Below are 19,287 nucleotides of genomic sequence, written 5' to 3' on the forward strand. Positions count from 1 at the left end.
AGGCTGACAATAAGCTCAAATGTAACACATGGTAATGGAGTCTTTTCGAAAGGCAAAAACAACCCAAAGGATTGTAGCCCCTTAATGCATTGTAAATTTCTTATGGCATCTGAGGCTTGTTCCATGATACTTTTCTCAGTCCTTAAGGGGCCACAAGACTCTTTCTTGGTTTTGCTGAAACAGACTAAAAGCTCCATTCGACCAGCGTTTTACTGCACGTTCGTTACTGGGCACTTGTGAGTTACTCACATGACATCGTCTGCCTCTCGTGCGTCTTCCGCCCCTTCTGGCCATTATTGCACTGCAAAAAAAAACCCTAATTAAGTCTGGTTGCTGCTCTCTCCTACCGGACTGAATGGGGCTAATTACTTCCTGTTTTCAGGAACTGACATGGGAGCAGTGACAGAAGAAGTGACAGGAGCCTCACATTTGACTAGATGTGATGGGGCTTTAAGGGGCTCATCAGATGAGCATTACTGGCCTCTCACAGTTTTCACAATGCCATCTGCCTCCTGCACATCTCCTGCTCCTTCTGCTCATTTTTCCGTCACAAAAAAAGACCCAGAAAATCTGGTATATTGTTTTGCTGTAACGTAACTTTCTGCCATTTCCTGCTGCGTGCAAGTGAAGCAGCGGGATGAAAACACCCACTGAATGGGTCATGTAGTCATTGCTTGCTTCCTCTTTCTTCCCCCTGTGAAGAAAAAGGAAGTTGTTTATCCCAATTGTGGGACAGCAGCAGGACGCAAAGTGATGGTTCCCTCCCCCCCACATCTGATAACGCTAGGGTGACCATATGAAAAGGAGGACAGGGCTCCTGTTGTATTGAAAAAGAAATTTCAGCAGGTGTCATTTATATATATGGGGAACCTGGTGAAATTTCCTCTTCATCACACCAGTTAAAGCTGCAGGTGCCCTGCCCTCTTTTAAATCTGGCCCTGTCTACACACAGTCTTCGGGGCACCCTGAAGGCGCTTCAGGGCGCCCCGAAACTCCTAGTGTAGCTACCTGGTCAGAAGAGACGGAGGAAGAGGCGGCGGCGGCGGCGAAAAGTTCCCAGGGCTCGGCGGCTTCTCTGGTGAGTCCTTGCCGCCGAGCCCAACTCCCCGCCGGCCTCCTCCTGCTGCTGGCGAAAGAGCCACCCGGGTTGGAGAGCTCAGGTCTCTGTAGAGGGTTGCAACCTAAGGCACCTGGAGAAATGGATACATTCAATAAGTCTTTTAGGGTGACCATATGAAAAGGAGGACAAGGCTTCTGTACCTTGAACAGTTGTATAGAAAAGGGCAGGGTTTGCAACTGTTGTGATGAAGATGAAATTTCACTAGGTGCTGTATGTGTATTTCAGACACCTGCTGAAATTCCCATTTCTATTCCACTGTTAAAGATACAGGAGCCCTTTTCATAAACTCACCCTAAATACGTGGCTCAAGACATAGCTTTTGAAAAGAAATTCAAAGGAGAAGAAAATTTTGGAGAAATTCTCATGGGTTGGGTCCGGAGTTCTTGTGCTTATCTTGCTTATTATGAGGTGGTCAGGGAATGTGCATGAGTGTCCTCTCTTTCATTGTACAATCATCTCTCTGGCAGCTGTAGCCTCCTTGGCTTCCCACACTTCAATTAAAGCTCAGGGGAAGACATCGCGAGGTAATTCCTCCCATAGGGCTTTTTCAGATCATGAAGTGCAGGCAAGCCAGAGAGGCTGCAGAACAGTGGAGAAATGTTTAACAGACAGAAAAACAACAACACGCAACATCCTTAGTCACCTTGGAGTGATTAGGTAAGCTCAAAAACACCACCGAAAGAAATTAAAAAATAAATCATAAAATGTCCTGAGAATGAGGAAGGAAAATGAAAACCTTTTTTTATGGGGAAAGAAAACTTACAGGAAATAGAAAGACAGATTTTGGCACAGAGCTAGCTCCACTGCCCCCAATGGCTACAGATCTTCCAGAGAAGTAGTGGTATTATAAGCAACAAGATGAATCTACAATCACCCCTCAGAAATTCAACGTTTGGAGGTTCCTGGGAAAGGTGCTGAATCCTGAGGAACGGCAACTAGAGCCGAGCCAAAATTTCTCACAACACATTTTTGCCAGAAAAGTTCTGACACCAAGGGAAAGCCTCAGCAGCATTTTAGTCAAAGACAAACACAATACTGGAAAGAACCCAGTTATTCGCTACATTCAGAATAAGGGGTTTAGGATTATCTAAGTATAGCACAAACAATAGATGATTTAAAAAGAAGTTAGAAACATGATATACGTTAAGATGAGTGGACAGGCAAATCTTAGAAAGGATCTTAGAAACAATATTTGTGCAAATGTTTTGTTACAATGCAGAAAGTGGGTTTTTAGGCGCATTTCAGCATGTACACAGTGATTTCCTCTCACCATTGAGTAGCCATGCCTAGCTACCATGCAAAAGAAACTAGAAGGTCTTTCTTTTAAATCAGCACCATGACTCCCAAATTGTTTTGAGGCTCACAATGTCTAGCTAGCATAAAGAGCTTTTCTAGATAGGTCTTTTTTGTGCACTCATCATTTCCCAGTCATGTTTGTTTACAGGTGCTTTAGATGATGTCATCACCGTCTTGTTTCACTTCCAGGTTTTAAAAGTAATTTTATGGGGGTGCGGAGCAGGTTGGCGTGAGAAAAACCCAACATTATTTGTGAAAGCAAAATAAAGCAATAGTCCCACTGGTGTAGTTGTGTTATTCTGCTATACCACAGTGCCACCTAAAGGCTATGTAGTGGAAAGTACGAAAAGGAAAGCAAGCAAAATAATCCATGTAGAACTCTTAATTCTGTAACAAAACTGGAAATACAAACAGAGGATTAAACAGACTCATCTAGAAAAGCTCAAAGTGTCTACTTGTACACCTACATTTTCAATAGATCATATATTCCTGGCCTTTTTACCTACAGCCAACCCTTGAGCACTCGACTACCCTTGAATCTTTGCCTGTTTTGGTGACAGAACATTTCCCTCCTTTCTATTTTTACCTCAGTTCTGCAATCAACCACAGGAAACTCAGTGTGGCTGCACCCTTGAGCTTCTCCTCCTCAGTGCCTTACAGTGGCAGTACCAGCTAGCACAATGGGAAAGAATGGCTGATCCCTTCCTGTCTTGTCTCCTCACTCTGAGGCGCTGGGTCCGAGCATGGCAAGAGCTAAGGAGCACCAACCACCACCAGGAACCAGCCCTCTTGCCATGGCCATGGGATCCCCCCTTGAACATTTCCATAGCCTGCTTTAGAGGAGCTTAGAGCACAAACCGCCAAGCCTCTACAGCAAACTGTCCATATGTCTCCCATGGATGGACTGTCCGTACTTCTCAGACACCAAGGGGGCTACAATACTACTGCCCCCGCTGTTTGGTTATTGCCTGGATTCTAATTATGCCACCTATTTTTTTTATTCATTGATTTGTTCAGTTTATGAAACCCTATAGCAAATGTACATCATAAAAGCAAAAACAATAAAACCAATGATAAAAACAAGAATGAAACCCATTGGAAAGTATTATTTTAAAAGCAGCCAACCCCTCCCCCCTAACTTTTAAAAGAGATAAATAATTGAAAAGCTAATTGCCTGGCCTCAAAACTCAGTTTTATCTCCTCCCCACCCAAAAAGCCTATTACTTTTAGAGTTCCATCAGTTGAGTGTTCTATTGTATGTTTGTTACTGGGCACTCACAGATTTTTGCGGGTCCCTTTCATGACGTTGCCTGCCTGCTGCACCTTCTTGCCATTTTTGTGCCACAAAACCCCACCCCAGTAAGTCCAACTTAAAATAAAAACAGAAGCTTCTGTGTGCAGGAGAGGCAACGCGATCAAAACAGCCCATGGTGCAAGTTGTTTACTTCCTCTTTGAGCAGGGGGTTGGTCTCGATGGCCTTGTAGGCCCCTTCCAACTCTGCTATTCTATGATTCTAATGAGGGGCAAACGTGTGGGCGAAGAAACGACAGTAAGCAATCACGATTTTCCTGTGTGATGACGCTCTTATTATTTCAGTGTTATAAGGGGAAATGTCCAGGTAGTTTCTTCCTCATCATTTATGCCAACTTTGTGGTTTGCCTGTGTGCATGCTTTTCATTAGAGCTCCTGTCCACCTGTCCCATCTGGCTGAAGACCTTGGAAGGGGCTTTGATTATTCATGCCTTCTGTGTATTTGTGCTGCAGACACCAGTTATCAAACTGGAAATATTGGCTCCTCAACAACACAGAGGCAAATATTCTTTGAAGCCTAGCAAAGTAGTTAATTCTTCATTTCATTGCAACCTTTATAATTAATAGACTACTAGTTAAAGAAATGCTGAGATGGACTTTGACCTGCATGCATGTGTGCCAAAGCCTTCCTTCCAAGTCCCTGAGTCTAAATATTTTCTGGCTGAAAGTGGACAAACCCGCCCCCCCCCCCCCCCCCGCCGCATTCAATCTGACTGTATGGTGGAAAAATCAACTGCCTCCCAGTCTCCTGCTAATGTAGCATTCTGCCTCTCCATGTTATTTTTTTTTTTAATGTTTGACCCTGCTGCACATTGCTCATATCTTTTATAACCTCACTCATAAGATACCTCCTAGGGGGCATCGTTAGCCTGGCGCCAACGTTGTTATCTTTTCGGCACCACGTCAAGGCTTTTCTCTTCTCCCAGGCGTTTAACTGCATTTAACAACATATGCTAAGTTTGTTTTTTTGTTTTTTTAATGGACCCCAGAACTGTTGCTGTTAAATATAAAATTGTTTTTATATTTTTGATGGTTTTAAATTTTGTATACTTTTTTTTTTAATGTTCGCTGTTTTTAACTTTTGTAAACTGCCCAGAGAGCTTCGGCTATGGGTGGTACATAAATTTAATAAATAAATAAATAAATATAGGGGGAGAATGGTAATCACCCTTCTGACTCCACCCTCATCTAAAGGCCTCTCAAAGTGACAAGTATAACATTCACCCCCCTCTTCACTTGCTACTCACCTCTTTTCTCTTTATTTAATTTAAATGCATAGAACTTATCTTACACAGGTGCTTAACTCACCTGTCTGCTTAACTATATACCTCAATGCATTGTCACTTTATCAGGTTGGGCTCCACTGGTACTTATGGTGCCTTCCACTTGTGCAAGGGGGGATATTAAGTGCAGTTCATGTATAGGTAGGTGATATTCTCATGGTAGAAGCTCTTCTGGTGCATTTTTAGGACATCTACATATTCTGTGCATAGCATTAGAGTGGATTGGGTGGTTACCAAAATAGCAACGCCTTTTCCATTTGGGGGATCGCCAACAGGATATGGAACTATCCTAACCATATAGGCAGCAGAACATATTAACATTCTTGGAGACAGTTAGATTAACATTTTTGGGAACATTCTTGGGAACAGTAATGCTACTACACTGGATGTATAAGCAGAGCCTCTGACATCCTTCAGGACTTTTGCAGAGTCCTTACTCTGGATTAGATACGCATCTAGCTATTCCAATTTAACCACTGAGAATAAATCTACCCTAAATTAAGCATACACTACACATACCCAATTGGTAACTGTTGACACCTATTTATTACATTTATATCTTCCTCTTTCCGTTCAAGGTAGTATCCATGCATCTTCCTGCCTCATTTTATCCTCTCAACAACCCTGTAAGGTAGGTTAGGCTGAGTGATAGTGGCTGGCCAAAAATCACTCAGCGAGCTTCATGGTTGAGTGGAAATTTGGACCTGGGTCTCCTTGGTCCTAGCCTTGGGTTAGAAACAGTTCATAGATCTAACTGGGGGGCGGATCTACACTACCGCTTTAAAGCGCCTTATAACAGTTTTGACAACTGTTTAGGCCCAGGACACACTGCATATACAGGTTTCAAAATGTTTTCAAAGTGCTTTAAAGCTCTTTAAAAGCAGTAGTGTAGATCCCCCTGGAGATACCAAGTGAAACTCTGCCAGTTTCCAATCTCTAACTCACCCTACCCCCTTGAAGGGTGAGCATACTCTTTCTCATTAACTTGTCCCAAAGAGTAAAGGTGTTTGCATAGTGTGAGACAAGATTTGTTAGGATTCCCTCCAGACCAGATGCAGGACAGGGTGCAACAGCAGCCCCCCATCCATGTCCCCCAGCAACTGGTGCAAACAGGCTTACTGCCAACAGGGCTAGTAGGCATTGATAGCCTTCTCCTCCAGGAATGTATCCAGCCCCCTTATATAAAGCCATCCAAATTGGTGGCCATCACTACATCTTGTGGTAGTGAATTGCAGAATTTAAATATGCGCTGTGTGAAGAAGTACTTCTCCACACCTTCCTCCAAAGAGCCTAGGCTGGGACACCTGTTTCATCAGGTAGATTATCTTATATAGCTTCAGAAGATCCATAGCAAGTGGCAGTAATTTTGAGACAGAAGTTAAAGTCTCTCTCTGCCTTCTTGGTGAAAGATTTAGCATGAAATCCATCGAGCATAGTTTTTGGTAACTCCAACCTGAGGACACACACAGACCCCACTCAAAAGAAACTTGGCTTTATATTTATAGGAAACTTGGCTGTGAAATTAACCAAAAGAAATTAACCAAAAGAAATTTAGAAATTTCTAAATCAGAAATTTCCTGATTTAGAAATGGTTTTCTTGAACAGTGGAGCAAGTTTAGGCTTGTCTATATCAATACATTGTCAATGTCTGGAATGAGACAAAGGGGTGAAATAAAGTGTCATTTCCCTAGAATTTACTTATGGATTAGAGAGTAAACATATAGATTAGAGAGAGCTATAATACGTTTCCAAAAGAAGTATATTGATTGTACTTGTGACCCAGTTCAATGACTTATAAATCTGGTTTGCGTTTAATGACAATCCATGGGCTATTTAAGTCATGGTTGTTGGGGCTGACTGTGAGAAATTACTAGGACTGTACTTACAACTAGGCAGTTTGCAATTGGGAAAACATACACAAAGGACCCAGTCCCTGGTGATTCCAGATGCATTTGTCACCTGTTGTCCAGCCATCTGACAGCAGCCTCAATCTAGCTACTCAAAGCTAGATTACACTTAAGGTGCAAACCTCATATCTCCAGCAAACCCATCTTCTGTGCACTTCTTAGGGAGGAATTGCATGTCACATGCAATACAGGGATGGAGCTAAATATGGCCTTTGCTATGTTGGGTTCTCCCTCTCCCCTGGAATGTGTAGGAACACCCCATGTCATTATATCATGGCGGTGAACGTAACTTGCAGTCCAGCAATAGAGCTGGACTACAGTCATGGCCAAGAAAGAACTATGTCACCAAAACAGAGGGCAAACCAGGACACACATTTGCATAAAATGTGTACATGCTAATTTATATTGAGAGATGCATATTTAGAAATAATTACTCTAATTGTGGTTTGAGATCTTCTGGGGAAGCCCTTCTTTCAGTCCCACCACCTTCACAGGCGCGCCTGGTGGGAGCATGGGAGAGGGCCTTCTCGGTGGCTGCTCTGGTGCTCTGGAACTCTCTTCCCGGGGAAGCTAGACTGGCTCCCTCCTTGATGGGCTTTCAGAAGCAAGCTAAAACTTGTTTGTACCAACAGGCCTTTGGAGAATAATCTGGCCCTCCATCTATGTTAAGGACTTGTAGAATTGTTCTGTATTTTAAATGTTTAATGTTTTAATATTATTATATATATTTTTTTAAAAAAAAACACCGTTTGTATATTTCTTTTCATAGGTTTTTAAAAGTGTATGTTTTAAATTTTGTAAGGCTACCTTGAGGTCCAGTATTGGGCAAAAGGCGGGATACAAATAAATATAATAATAAAAATATAATAACTGAAATAAAAATGTAATACATCTAAGGAACACTGTGACCATAGAACTTGTACATCTGCTCAGTCTGTGTCCAGGTGGTGTTGATAGGCAATTTTGAGGCCCCTGGCCCAGGTCTCCTTTCTTAGGGAGCTTTCTCTTGGACAGGAAAGCAAACAGAGCACTGTCCTCTGACAAGCCTTCAAATAGAGGAAACCCTCTGTACAGCAGGACACATGGCCATCCAGCTCTGAGCTGTAGCTAGGCAGCGTAGATTGTAGATGCGGATCATCAACCAGGATGATCAGGGGTCTGGAAACAAAGCCCTATGAAGAGAGACTGAAAGAACTGGGCATGTTTAGCCTGGAGAAGAGAAGATTGAGGGGAGACATGATAGCACTCTTCAAATACTTGAAAGGTTGTCACACAGAGGAGGGCCAGGATCTCTTCTCGATCCTCCCAGAGTGCAGGACACGGAATAACGGGCTCAAGTTAAAGGAAGCCAGATTCCGGCTGGACATCAGGAAAAACGTCCTGACTGTTAGAGCAGTGCGACGGTGGAATCAGTTACCTAGGGAGGTTGTGGGCTCTCCCACACTAGAGGCATTCAAGAGGCAACTGGACAACCATCTGTCAGGGATGGTTTAGGGTGGATTCCTGCATTGAGCAGGGGGTTGGACTAGATGGCCTTGTAGGCCCCTTCCAACTCTGCTATTCTATGATTCTATGATTCTATGATCAGTATTGACTAAGCTGCATACAAACCACCTGTCTGGAGCAAAAGTGCACTGAGGCATCTACGTTCAGGGAAATCACATTGTTTACATGGGGTTATTGTGCTTCCTGGTTCTTTGGCATGATTGTTATGGGCTGCATTGCACAGGAGAGGGGTGACCACAGCCTTTGAATGGAATACTTGAATGGCCGCCTTGACGCCCAGTATTGGGCAAAAGGTGGGATAATAATAATAATAATAAGAATAATAATAATAATAATAATAATAATAATACCCCTCATTTCAGTCCATTGAGACAGCGCCATCTGGTGGTGGAAGATCCTGCTGTTTCTCAGCTATTACCACTTTAAAAGTGTTTCTTTTCATGGCAGAATTTCCAAAGGATGCCATGGGAGACATCCTGGTCATTGACCACATCATGTAATTGACCCAAAAACGATTGCACACTCGTGATTGGCCACTTGTGGAAGTTTGCTCCTTCAGAGGAGCCCTATGAGTCACAATCCAGAAAAGAGGAAGCACCTTTGCACTGGAAGGAAGAAGTACCTTTACAATGGTGATGTACATGAAAAGCAGCATATTTACTTAAGAGAGGCTAGCAAGGGACAAAGCCAAAGCAATGTGTGACAAACAGCAGTGTACGTGTGTGTGTGTGTGTGTGTGTGTGTGTGTGAACACATACTCTTTTATGCCTGATAAAATCTACATTCCAAAAACCTTCAAATATGAAACAACAGGCAATTCTGATAAAATATACCCTTCCCTGCCTATCATGTCTTGCAGCAAAAGCAACTAATGTGTGTGTGTGTGTGTGTGTGTGTGTGTGTGTGTGTGTGTGTATATATATTAACCAAGACAAAAATATCATTGATGAAGTTCAAAGAAGTCTGGTCTCAGTCATACTCTTAATGGCTCAGTACAGATTGAAATTAGTCTGTGGAGTTGTAGGAAGTTATGACGATTTGGGAAAGTGTGATGGGGTTATAGGGGGAAGGATAAGTGAATGATTGGTAAAATTTGGGGAAGGGTAGCCGTATGTGGGGGAAGGTAGTATTATGTGGGAAGGAGAGCTAGAGCAGAATATGAAGGAAAACAGTGTGGGTTGACTTCCCTCCCTCTTCCATGAAACTAATTGGTGGGAGATCCAGGACAAACAAAAGGAAGGACTTCTTCCCACAGCGCATTGTTAAATTATGGAACTCACTACCACAAGATGTAGTGATGGCCACCAATCTGAATGGCTTCAAAAGGGGGTTGGATAAATTCCTGGAGGCAAAGGCTATCCATGGCTACTAGCCCTGATGGTTGTATGCTATCTCCAGTATTCGAGGCAATAAGCCTGTGTGCACCAGTTGCTGGGGAACATGGGTGGGAGGGTGCTGTTGCACCATGTCCTGCTTGTTCATGTCTGGCCGATGGCTGGTTGGTCACTGTGTGAACAGAGTGCTGGACTAGATGGACCCTCGGTCTGATCCAGCATGGCACATCTTATGTACTTATGACTTGGGGTTTTGCCATCTATTCATCTATTATAACTGTGTTCACTCAGATGTTTTCCTTAGTGAGGATTCCAAAAGACTGACACATGTTTGATCTCAGGTTGGTTTTTTGAGTAAACTATCAGCCAGCCAGTCAGTTATTCAATAACTCTATTCTTATAATGTTTATCCAACAGAGCTGTGAAAAGTTGTCACTGCGGGAAGTGGGGAAGGTGGGGTTTTACCCGCACAACGTCCTAATGAATAGGGATTAATGTGTGAACTTTCAAAGCCATACTATTTATTTCACAATCAGCAGCCAGTGGCTCCAGTTATAGATTGACAAACAATCTTTGCTGTGTTGGCTAAAGTCCTTCCCAAGATTATAAGTATGCTTGTTGTCAAGTTCTCTCTCCCTTTAGAATAGCCTGGCCCTGCTTTGCATAGGAAATGGGAAGCCGTTCAGAAGGTCCTGCTCACTTCAAGGTAAATTTACTGCTACTACTTTCTTGCTTACACATTTTAAGTATGGTTTAAGGCAAAAGTTAAGGTAGGATATGGTTTCCCCCCCCTGACTATTTGAAGAAAGAAAGAAATAGACTAGAGAACGAAACCGGAGTATGACACTTGCTTTTGACTTGCACTGAGTTTTGAGAAACATGCACAGTCTTCCAGAACATGACAGCTTCATTGAACAAGGGGTTTCCCCTTTAAAATAAAGGGAATCTCGTCAAACAAGGTATATTGGGCAATCTGGCGTTACAGTGATTCAAATAAATCTCCGTGACTCAACAATTTAAGGGGCTATCCTGTTGCGCCAGGGTACAGGTGGGCAACTTGTCATCAAGACCCAGCTTGCTATTTTGTGTCATTTAAAACATACTTATTTTGTTTTAATCAATGTTAATGTAATGCATTTAACACTCCTGCCCTAGAGTGTCTACCCTCAGAGGATGGCTTACAAACCAATTAAAGCAGTGGTTCCCAAACTTTTTCAGGTCACCGTCCCCTTGGTTCCACAAACTCATGCCCAGCGCCCCCCTAACTTACACTATAAAAATCATTATTCAGAATAGTGGTTTTCAATGACTCACCAAGGAAGATAATTACAATAAAATTCAAAACAGTAACAATTAATTGAATACTTTATTCAAAATCCAATTGGTGTGCCCTGCCATGCTGGCTGCAAACAGAGGCGTTCACTCTCTTTTCCCTCCCTCCCTCGGCAAGCCTGGGGCGGGTGCTTCCCATTTAGAGGGGATTCTAGGAGTTGAAGGACTTTTTTCTGTCTAAACATGCATAAAATTGTGCCTTTAACTTATCATGTCACACTAGCATGAATACAGGAATCAAATAGGATTTCCTTCTTCAGTGGAACACACTTACTTAGGAGTAAGCACCATTTTGTTAAAGGAAAGTATAATGTATTTTAATTAAAATTTTAAAATAATTATCTGCCACCTGGTACAGAGTTTTCATATGGAAAATCTGGCTGGGACTGAAGTAGAGGGGCACTAATTTTACTGTACTTATTGTCTTTCAATATGCTACCTTGCTATTCTATTTCTACAATTCATTTTCTCCTGTCTTTTCTTCACCCTCTCTTCGTTTTCAGGCTGAATCCTATGCACATTTACCTCAGAGTAAGTTCTATTGATCTCAGTGGGGCTTACTTCTGAGTAGACATACTTAGGATTGTGCTGCAGCTCTGTTTTCATGGTGACACAAGATACACACATACCATGTTTACCAAAAGAACGCTTGAAAAAAAGGTGTTGGACACCCTGAAATAAGCAAGGGCAGATAGGAATGGTTTCAGCAAGCATTCTGGGAAAAGCTGCTGCTGAATCTTCTTTAGGAAGGACCTGGGGAATTGCAATTCTCTCTCCCTCCCCCTTTTCTTTTTTCTCCCAATCCTGTTGTAGTCCAGATTTTTTGGGGTGGGGTGGGAGCACACACACAGACACACAGCATCTCTCTCTCTCACTCCAACCCCCCCCTCCCCCCAAGCCTCACAATAGCTGCTGGGCTGATTACGACAGGAGGGCAGCAGCTCAGAAGGGAGATGGCCCCAATCTGCAACTCCTGACAGGGGAAGGGAGCCTGGTGATACCTTGCAGCAGCATAAGCAGTTCTGCTCCCCACCCAGCCTGCTGGCTGACTGCTGTTCTTGGCAGCTGCTCTGCCGCCCACCGTCCTCCACATGCTCCTTCCTCTCAGCCACATGGCTGCTGCTTCCTCCTTGTGCAGCAACTATCGCGATAGGTCTGCCGGGGCAGCTTGTAGGAGGAAGCAGCTCTGGCCAAGGGAATGTGCGAGCGAGCAGGCGGCGGTGGCTCCAGCAGGAAAGAAGCCCTGGGCCCTCCTAGGCAGGAGAAGAGTGGGCAGAGCAGCTGAATTTGCCGCTGTTTCCTGCTCTGCTGCCTCCTGTGGGCGCTTCCCCCACCCCCTACTTCTGGTGGGGCCGCTGTGGGCTTGAGATAGGAGGAGAGAGCGGCTGCGTGAGTGAGAAAGTCCTTCCTGAGCAGGAGCGGTGTGCGGAGAGCAGCTGAATTTGCCGCTCTTTCCTGCTCGGTCCCTGGGTTTTAGGACCTTCTGGAGAGACCACCTTGAGCGCCCCCCTGCCGCCCCTTTGCCTGTTAGCACCCCCTGCCAGCACCCCCCTGCTGTCCCTTTGCCTCTTAACGCCCCCCTATGCAATCCCACCCCCCCCAAGGGGGCAATACCGCCCACTTTGGGAACCACTGAATTAAAGGATCAATCCTATGGCCCCTAGACATTGCCTGAGGGGCCATTGGATACTGGGGATTCCCACTTCTGAGGGGGGAGACCACGCCCCTGCCCTGCCCCCTCACAGCCAGTGCAGAAAGAACTGCACCTGCTGGTCTACGAGGTAAGAAACTTGACCTTGGAGAGGGGGGAAATGAGGGAAGGAAGAGACTGGAGAGACCAGGATATGAACTCCCCTGAGCTTCTTCCAGCCTCCTTCCCTCTCCCTGTGAAGTGCCATTGTTAGATGGACAAAAAAGCCCATCTAGCGAAAAACAGAAGGATTGGATGCCAGGGAGGGGAAGATCACCTCTGCTGCTCCTCTCGCCCTGCCAACTTTGGGCTGGCCAGGCATTGGATACATGGAAGCCACTGAGTTCGGAGGTTTCTGTCTTGCAAGGGCGCAACCCATAGGACTGTGCCCTAAAATACCAAAACAATCAAATACAAGGGGTTGTATCCAACGTTAGATGAGTGTTTTATTGCATGCTTATTACTGGGCACTCACGGATTTTCTCGAGTCCTATTTATGATGTCGTCTGCGTCCCGCGCACCTCCCGACCCTTCTAGCTTTCTTTGCGTGACAAAAAAAGACACCAGTAAATCCAAATTACTTTTGAGATGGAACTTGCTGCTATCTCCTGCTCTGTGCAGGAGAAGCAGCATGATCAAAATGGCCCACTTAATGGGCCACGTGTACGTTGTTTACTTCCTCTTTCGAAAGAGGAAGTGATGAGGGACAAAAGCACAGGTGGAGAAGCAACGGTAAGGAAACATGATTTCCCTCCATGTGATGATGCACTTAGAGTAGGGGGCTTAATGAATGGGACTTAAGTGGATACAATCCCAAAAATACAGCCATTATAACATGATAGAAAACTTAATAATACCAGCAAATAAAATAGTTATAAACAAAACTTAAAATCATCCAAATTTTTTAAAATAGATTTAATACCCCACCTTTTAGGGTCTCCAGATTATTGGCTTATTCTCAGATTGATCTAGTGACAGCAGGCAGATACTGTACTCACTGAGGAACCTTTGTAGTCTTCCTGGAGCCTGGCTTATCACACTCTGCCATTTCTGGCCTCCGCCCTCCCAAACCCACACATGTAACTCAGGACTGCCCCCACCCCAGATTGCTCAACCAGTGGCAGCTGGTGAGGTCTGGAGTTTGTGGAGCTGATGTCTTTCTTTTGTTTGTGCATAACGTGCATCTCTATAGTAGATGTAGTTGGCACGTGTACAACACACATGTACAGGTTTTTGTGCGCATGCACACTTTTGGATAAACACTGTATGCCGAACAAAAGCCCTTCAGTAACACTTTCCTCTGTAATGTATTTTTCAGAAGCTTTACTCTGCTGCTCCTCCAGGAAGAGAACCTGATACAGTCACTTCTTGCTTTTTTATCACACAAGACCTGATACTTATCTCTTGTGTAGTTACATTTTGTACATAATGTTAGGCACCCCAAGGCCAGCCTATAACAAACCTTTGGGATTGTCAAATCCCAGAAAGAGATGAAGACGAGGTGTCCCCTTACATAAAAGCTTCAAAGCTTCAGAGTCTGCCTGAATTTACATAGCCAACTTAATACTTTACTCATTTCCCCAACTAACTGATGTTACACTGGAAGCAGGCTAAAACTTGTTTGTTCCAGCAGGCCTTTGGAGAGTAATTTGGTTCTCCATCTATGTTAATTACATAATTTTGTTGTGTATTTTAAACTTTTTTAAAGTATTTTTTATTTAATTTTTTAATTTTATTTTTACATTTCTTTTCCTATGTTTTAAAATTTATGTTTTAAACTTTGTAAGACCGCCTTGAGGCCCAGTATTGGGCAAAAGGCGAGATACTACTACTACTACACTACTTTGTTCATGGTAAAAAAAATTACACTAGTGAAGTATTCGGAGCATTGCATAAATACTATTTTTATTCTTCGTATTGAATACCAATTTCCATATTTCGCAAAGATGAAATCTCTCTTGCAAAACCAATACAGCATACAGACCCATTTCTGCTGCACACTGTGCTCATGCTCAAAGCCTCTCAGTATGAGTGCTGTACAATGAACAGCCTCCAGACTGCGGCTGTGTCAGGCCACAATAGAAAGATAATGCAACCCTCACAAGACCACAGTGCAAATTATGGGGTTGCCAACTCTGACTGAAGTTATTCCTGGGTATTTCTCTCCCCTCTCCACTCCGCATAAAGCTAGCATGAGAGGGGGAAAGTTAGAATGGGGCCCGTCTCCTTGGCATGCCAGCATTTTACAGGCAAAGAGTTTTTCCACATGTGTGTGGAGCATTCTGTGTATGGTCTTTCGCCTCTGTATACTCATCCTGTATTGAGCCAGTTGGGTCATACTATATGATGCTTTTCTCTTTTATGAGGTAAAGCTCCCAGCTGTCTCCTTGAAGGAGTACTTACCTGGTAGTACCTCTGATGTCTAATGTTGGCAGGAAGATACTCACCCATCCAATTGGGGGGTGTTGCAATGGCACTCTGTCCCCGGGTATTGTTGCTTCAGTTTGACCTGCCTTGGCTGTGATCTTCCAAGGGAAGAGTGGGTGAGCGTTAATTGGCCAGCAGTTCCAGTAGATGAAGTGGAGTGTGTGGTGTTCACCAGCAAAGGTGGCTGGGTTCCTTTTTGCATGGTGGGAACTTAGCTAGGTTACCTAGGCTATGTTGGCAACAGGTACACCCTTGATTCAAGTGCATACATATCTTGTGTCCCTTTTGTAGGAGACACTGCTAGTACTTGCTGAGTAAGGGGGACGTTTAACCAGCACAGTCTCTCTGTGTTTCATGGGGTGGGACTGTTCAGCCATCTCTTTTCCGGGGGTACAGAGGGCAGGATGAAAAATAATTGGGAATCTGTACTTTGAAGTGTGGACTTCCCCTCTCCTACTCAGCTGCTATGGGATAGCTTATCCTTGCAGCCCCATTTGCAACACTGGGATTAAGTTTCCTAGTGGATAATATTTATTTTATTTATTAAAACATTTGTATCCCCCCCCTATATCACTGGGATCTCAAGTCCTAAAGCACAAGTACCTTCAACAGGTGAACATATACATGTGAACATATAAGGAGAATAAGGTTCAACATAAAAGGTGAACATATAAGGAGAACATATAAATGTTCTCCATCTGCCCTTCCTTCGTTTTCTGCTTTTCTCCATGGCTGTTGAATACATGTTATTCTGGAAAGAAGCTTTACTCCATTTTATATTCCACCCATCAGGGGGTCAATATACACTAGTGTTTTATCCTGGAAGTGTAACATCTGGCTCATATGTGCTGCATACAACACACTGCCCAGTCTGTTGCCCTGATGTGATTTCTCTCTCAATATTCTATTTCCCCCTCCAAAAAAAAATACTTTTAGGGCAACTTTTTTCTGGTGTTTGTGGTTTCTGTTTATATGCCCTGTATACCCTGTGGTGGCTGCACAGTGTTACTGCATAGTTTATATGACGCAGCCGCCAGCTCGCACCAATCATGGGCTTCCCCCCGACCCAAAACTGCACACTTAAAAAGTTGCTAACTTTCCATGACTTTTTCACTTAGTCCAAGGTTACCACCTTCTTTGCTCTGTATGTCGGTAGTGAACTTGCTTCGCATTGAGGCTGGGGGCATTCCGGGGGCAGATCGAGGCCCATGGTAGGTTGTGGGGGATGCGTGGGCTTTCCGGGCAGAGGAAAAAGGGTGGCCTACGCTGCCCAGAAAGCCCATGCTTCCTTCTGCCATGGAGATTTGCCGCTCCCATCCTGTAGCTACAATGCTGCGGACTTTTGAAGGAATGAGTGGTAAAGCGACGCCATCAAGACACCTCCAAGTCATGTGTGTTCCAATCAACTGGTATTATAACTCTTGCTGGTGGGAATGGCTTTAAAGCTGTGGAACTTGGTTTGCAACATTTTTTCCTCCTCCCCCTCCTCCCCCCTTTCCTCTTGAGTTTGTGGGCAGGAAATAAGTGGATTTTGTGGAGGAAGCTCATACATAAAAGAAAGGAAGTTGGAAAAAAATTAATAATCAGTGGGGGGCTTCACAAAATGTAACAACTGGATTTCAATTTCACCTCAACTTCAGCAGAGCAAAGCATGGCAATATTCAATAAACACCAAGATCCCATGGTGTTTAATACAGAATATAATAGTGAATACAGCACGTTCTAAACCTGTTTTTCCTGCTTTGCCTTCTGCTTGTTACTGTCAACTGTTCATCATGTCTTTAAAAGTGGAAGCCTGCCCAATCACTTTTACAGTGTTTTGGTGGGGCATAGAGAAAACTCATACTCAAGGCATCTTACCACAAAATTAAAACATGCAAAATTTAAAACAGTTCAAAACAATTATCCACTAAAATACCACCTCCCCGTAAAACAACTAAAACATCAGTGATGACCAAAACAATTCAACTGATGTATTAGAGCCCATCATATGACATCGGATGCCTGGCGGTAGAGGAAAATCTTAACTTGGCACAAAAAAGAGAACAATGTTGAACCAGGTCGGTCTTGGTAGGGAGAACATTCCAAAGTGTGTGTGTGTGTGTGTGTGTGTGTTGTGGGGGAAACCACTGAAAAGGCCCTCTCCTTTTTTTTGCCATCCTCCGAGATTCCTTTGGAGGAGACGTTTGTACTCAAAAGTCCACTCAGATGCACTTATTTCATGGACTCAATGGGCACCTCAGCAGTCAAACACTTTAGTCTTCATTCTATCGCTCTCCAATCTTTTAGGATATTTGAATATTTATAAATTTTCATAGGCTTCCAATAGGTGGTAGCAATAGTTAGTATGTTAATGTTACTAATGCTATTAGTCCTGTTTACTCAGTATATAAACTCCTCCTCTGAGATGGCTGTTTCCCATTGCTGTTAGTGACAGTGGGCATAACTACACTAAAGACTTTTAACTTGCCACTTTACCGAGGCTTCTGTTTCTGACTCTTTGCAGCATTAAGGTCAGTTCCTTTACATGTGTGTTTCCCCGTCCCCAGTGGTTCTCTTCCTCTTCTTTTCCTTATGTTCCATTACACAAGCACTAGGTGGCACTGTGGTGTTGCAGAATTACACAATTACACTAGGCTTTAGGCTTTATGCACCAATATTACCAGAATTTCTAGTTAGGAAATCTCCCCCCCCCCCCCCCACTAAAATGGTTGCAAAACACAAGACTGGCCCTGGAAGTTGGGGATGTCATGTAAAGGACCCACAAACTACAGTAAGTGAGGATTCATAAGCGTACAATAAATGCCTCATGTAGAAAGGTTCATAGAATCATAGAATAGTAGAGTTGGAAGGGTCCTATAAGGCCATCAAGTCCAACCCCCTGCTCAATGCAGGAATCCACCCTAAAGCATACCTATAGAATCATAGAATAGTAGAGTAGAGTTGGAAGGGGTTGCAATCCTATATGCACTCTTCCCTGGGAGTAAGTCCCATTGGATTCCATAGGGGCTCCACTGCAAAATAGACTATACAAGATCTATTCAGAAGTTCAGAGAAGGTTCAGAGAAGCAGCAAACTCTTCACAGGGAACTGGGACACCAGATTCAGCCCTTGGGGACAAAAAGGCCATGCATCCTTGATATAAAGCTTTTATCCAGTTATAAGTTTCCCCTGGCAACATGTCCTCACATGAATATTTTAATTTCTGCTATAAATGAGATCAGGGTTAGTTCTAAGAGAAACAAAGTGGAGCCAGTGTGGTGCAGTAGTTAGAATGTTAGACTGAGACTCAGGAGATCTGGGTTCTAGTCCCCATTCAGCCACAAATCTGGGCCAGTCACTGACACCTATCCTAAACTACCTCACAGGATTGTTGTGAGGATAAAAATGGAGAAGACAAGGGTCATGTCTACCACCTTGGGCACCTTGGAGGAAAGGCGGGATATAAATGTATTTTACTTATTTATTGGATTTATATACTGCTGAACATGTTTTTAAATTATCAAATTTATAAATCTAAAGAAATGAAATGGTTAATAATCGCCCAAACCCAGCCCCAAGAAAAAGGGCTATTTGAAGACAGGTACTATTGAGTACACTTGAAATGTGACTAGTATTGGGTCTCCATCTGCCTCTCTCACAGCTAGCACATCCTTCTCATTGTGGCAGACACAGGTATGACCACAGCACCTGTTTTAAGGTCGAACGTAAGCCTTTCTAGCATCCCGCTTCTAATGCTCCAGACCTCCCCCTTCTTTTTCAGCAAAAGGCAGGAGAAGGGGATCATGCAAGCTCACCCCTGTCCCATGAACAGAAAGGCTTTGATATGCTCTATACAATTGAAGATGCACCTCCATGGTACCTCTGCATCCTGTTGGGATTTCAGGTAAAAATGCTGATCACACTCCACCTGTAACTTGGCTCTCTTGGGACTGGGGCCAAAGAAACTCAGCTGCTCCGGATGGCTTTTCTGCATGTTCAGTCTAAATCATTCTCGTGGTGATTGTTTCTCAAATCACTGGCTGAGTTCGGACGACACACTAATCCACAGTTGTTTCCCATTCTGTTCCTATTACCCAC

General features: G+C 43.7%; 2 protein-coding genes across 3 annotated transcripts in view; both read left to right on the top strand.

Moving 5' to 3' along the window:
• Nucleotides 1-19,287, top strand: part of ZC3H13 (zinc finger CCCH-type containing 13) — a 225,033-nt gene that overhangs the window by 80,453 nt on the left and 125,293 nt on the right. Inside the window, exon 21 of one of the 2 annotated variants that reach the window (XR_010025399.1) lies at nucleotides 407-421. The exons of the other annotated variant lie outside the window; for it this stretch is intronic. The gene's annotated coding sequence lies outside the window, so the exon portion shown is untranslated. Of the gene's footprint in view, nucleotides 1-406; nucleotides 422-19,287 lie in introns of those variants that run through there. 2 annotated transcript variants of the gene reach the window in all.
• SLC23A1 (solute carrier family 23 member 1) overlaps nucleotides 10,349-19,287 on the top strand; it is a 36,126-nt gene continuing 27,187 nt past the window's right edge. The window contains exons 1-2 of the mRNA XM_063125263.1: nucleotides 10,349-10,464; nucleotides 18,971-19,093. Of these exons, the coding sequence (XP_062981333.1) occupies nucleotides 10,429-10,464; nucleotides 18,971-19,093 (159 nt within the window). The 5' untranslated portion in view covers nucleotides 10,349-10,428. The remainder of the gene's footprint in view (nucleotides 10,465-18,970; nucleotides 19,094-19,287) is intronic.

Source organism: Elgaria multicarinata, chromosome 4 (assembly GCF_023053635.1).
Source record: "Elgaria multicarinata webbii isolate HBS135686 ecotype San Diego chromosome 4, rElgMul1.1.pri, whole genome shotgun sequence".
NCBI lineage: Eukaryota > Metazoa > Chordata > Lepidosauria > Squamata > Anguidae > Elgaria > Elgaria multicarinata.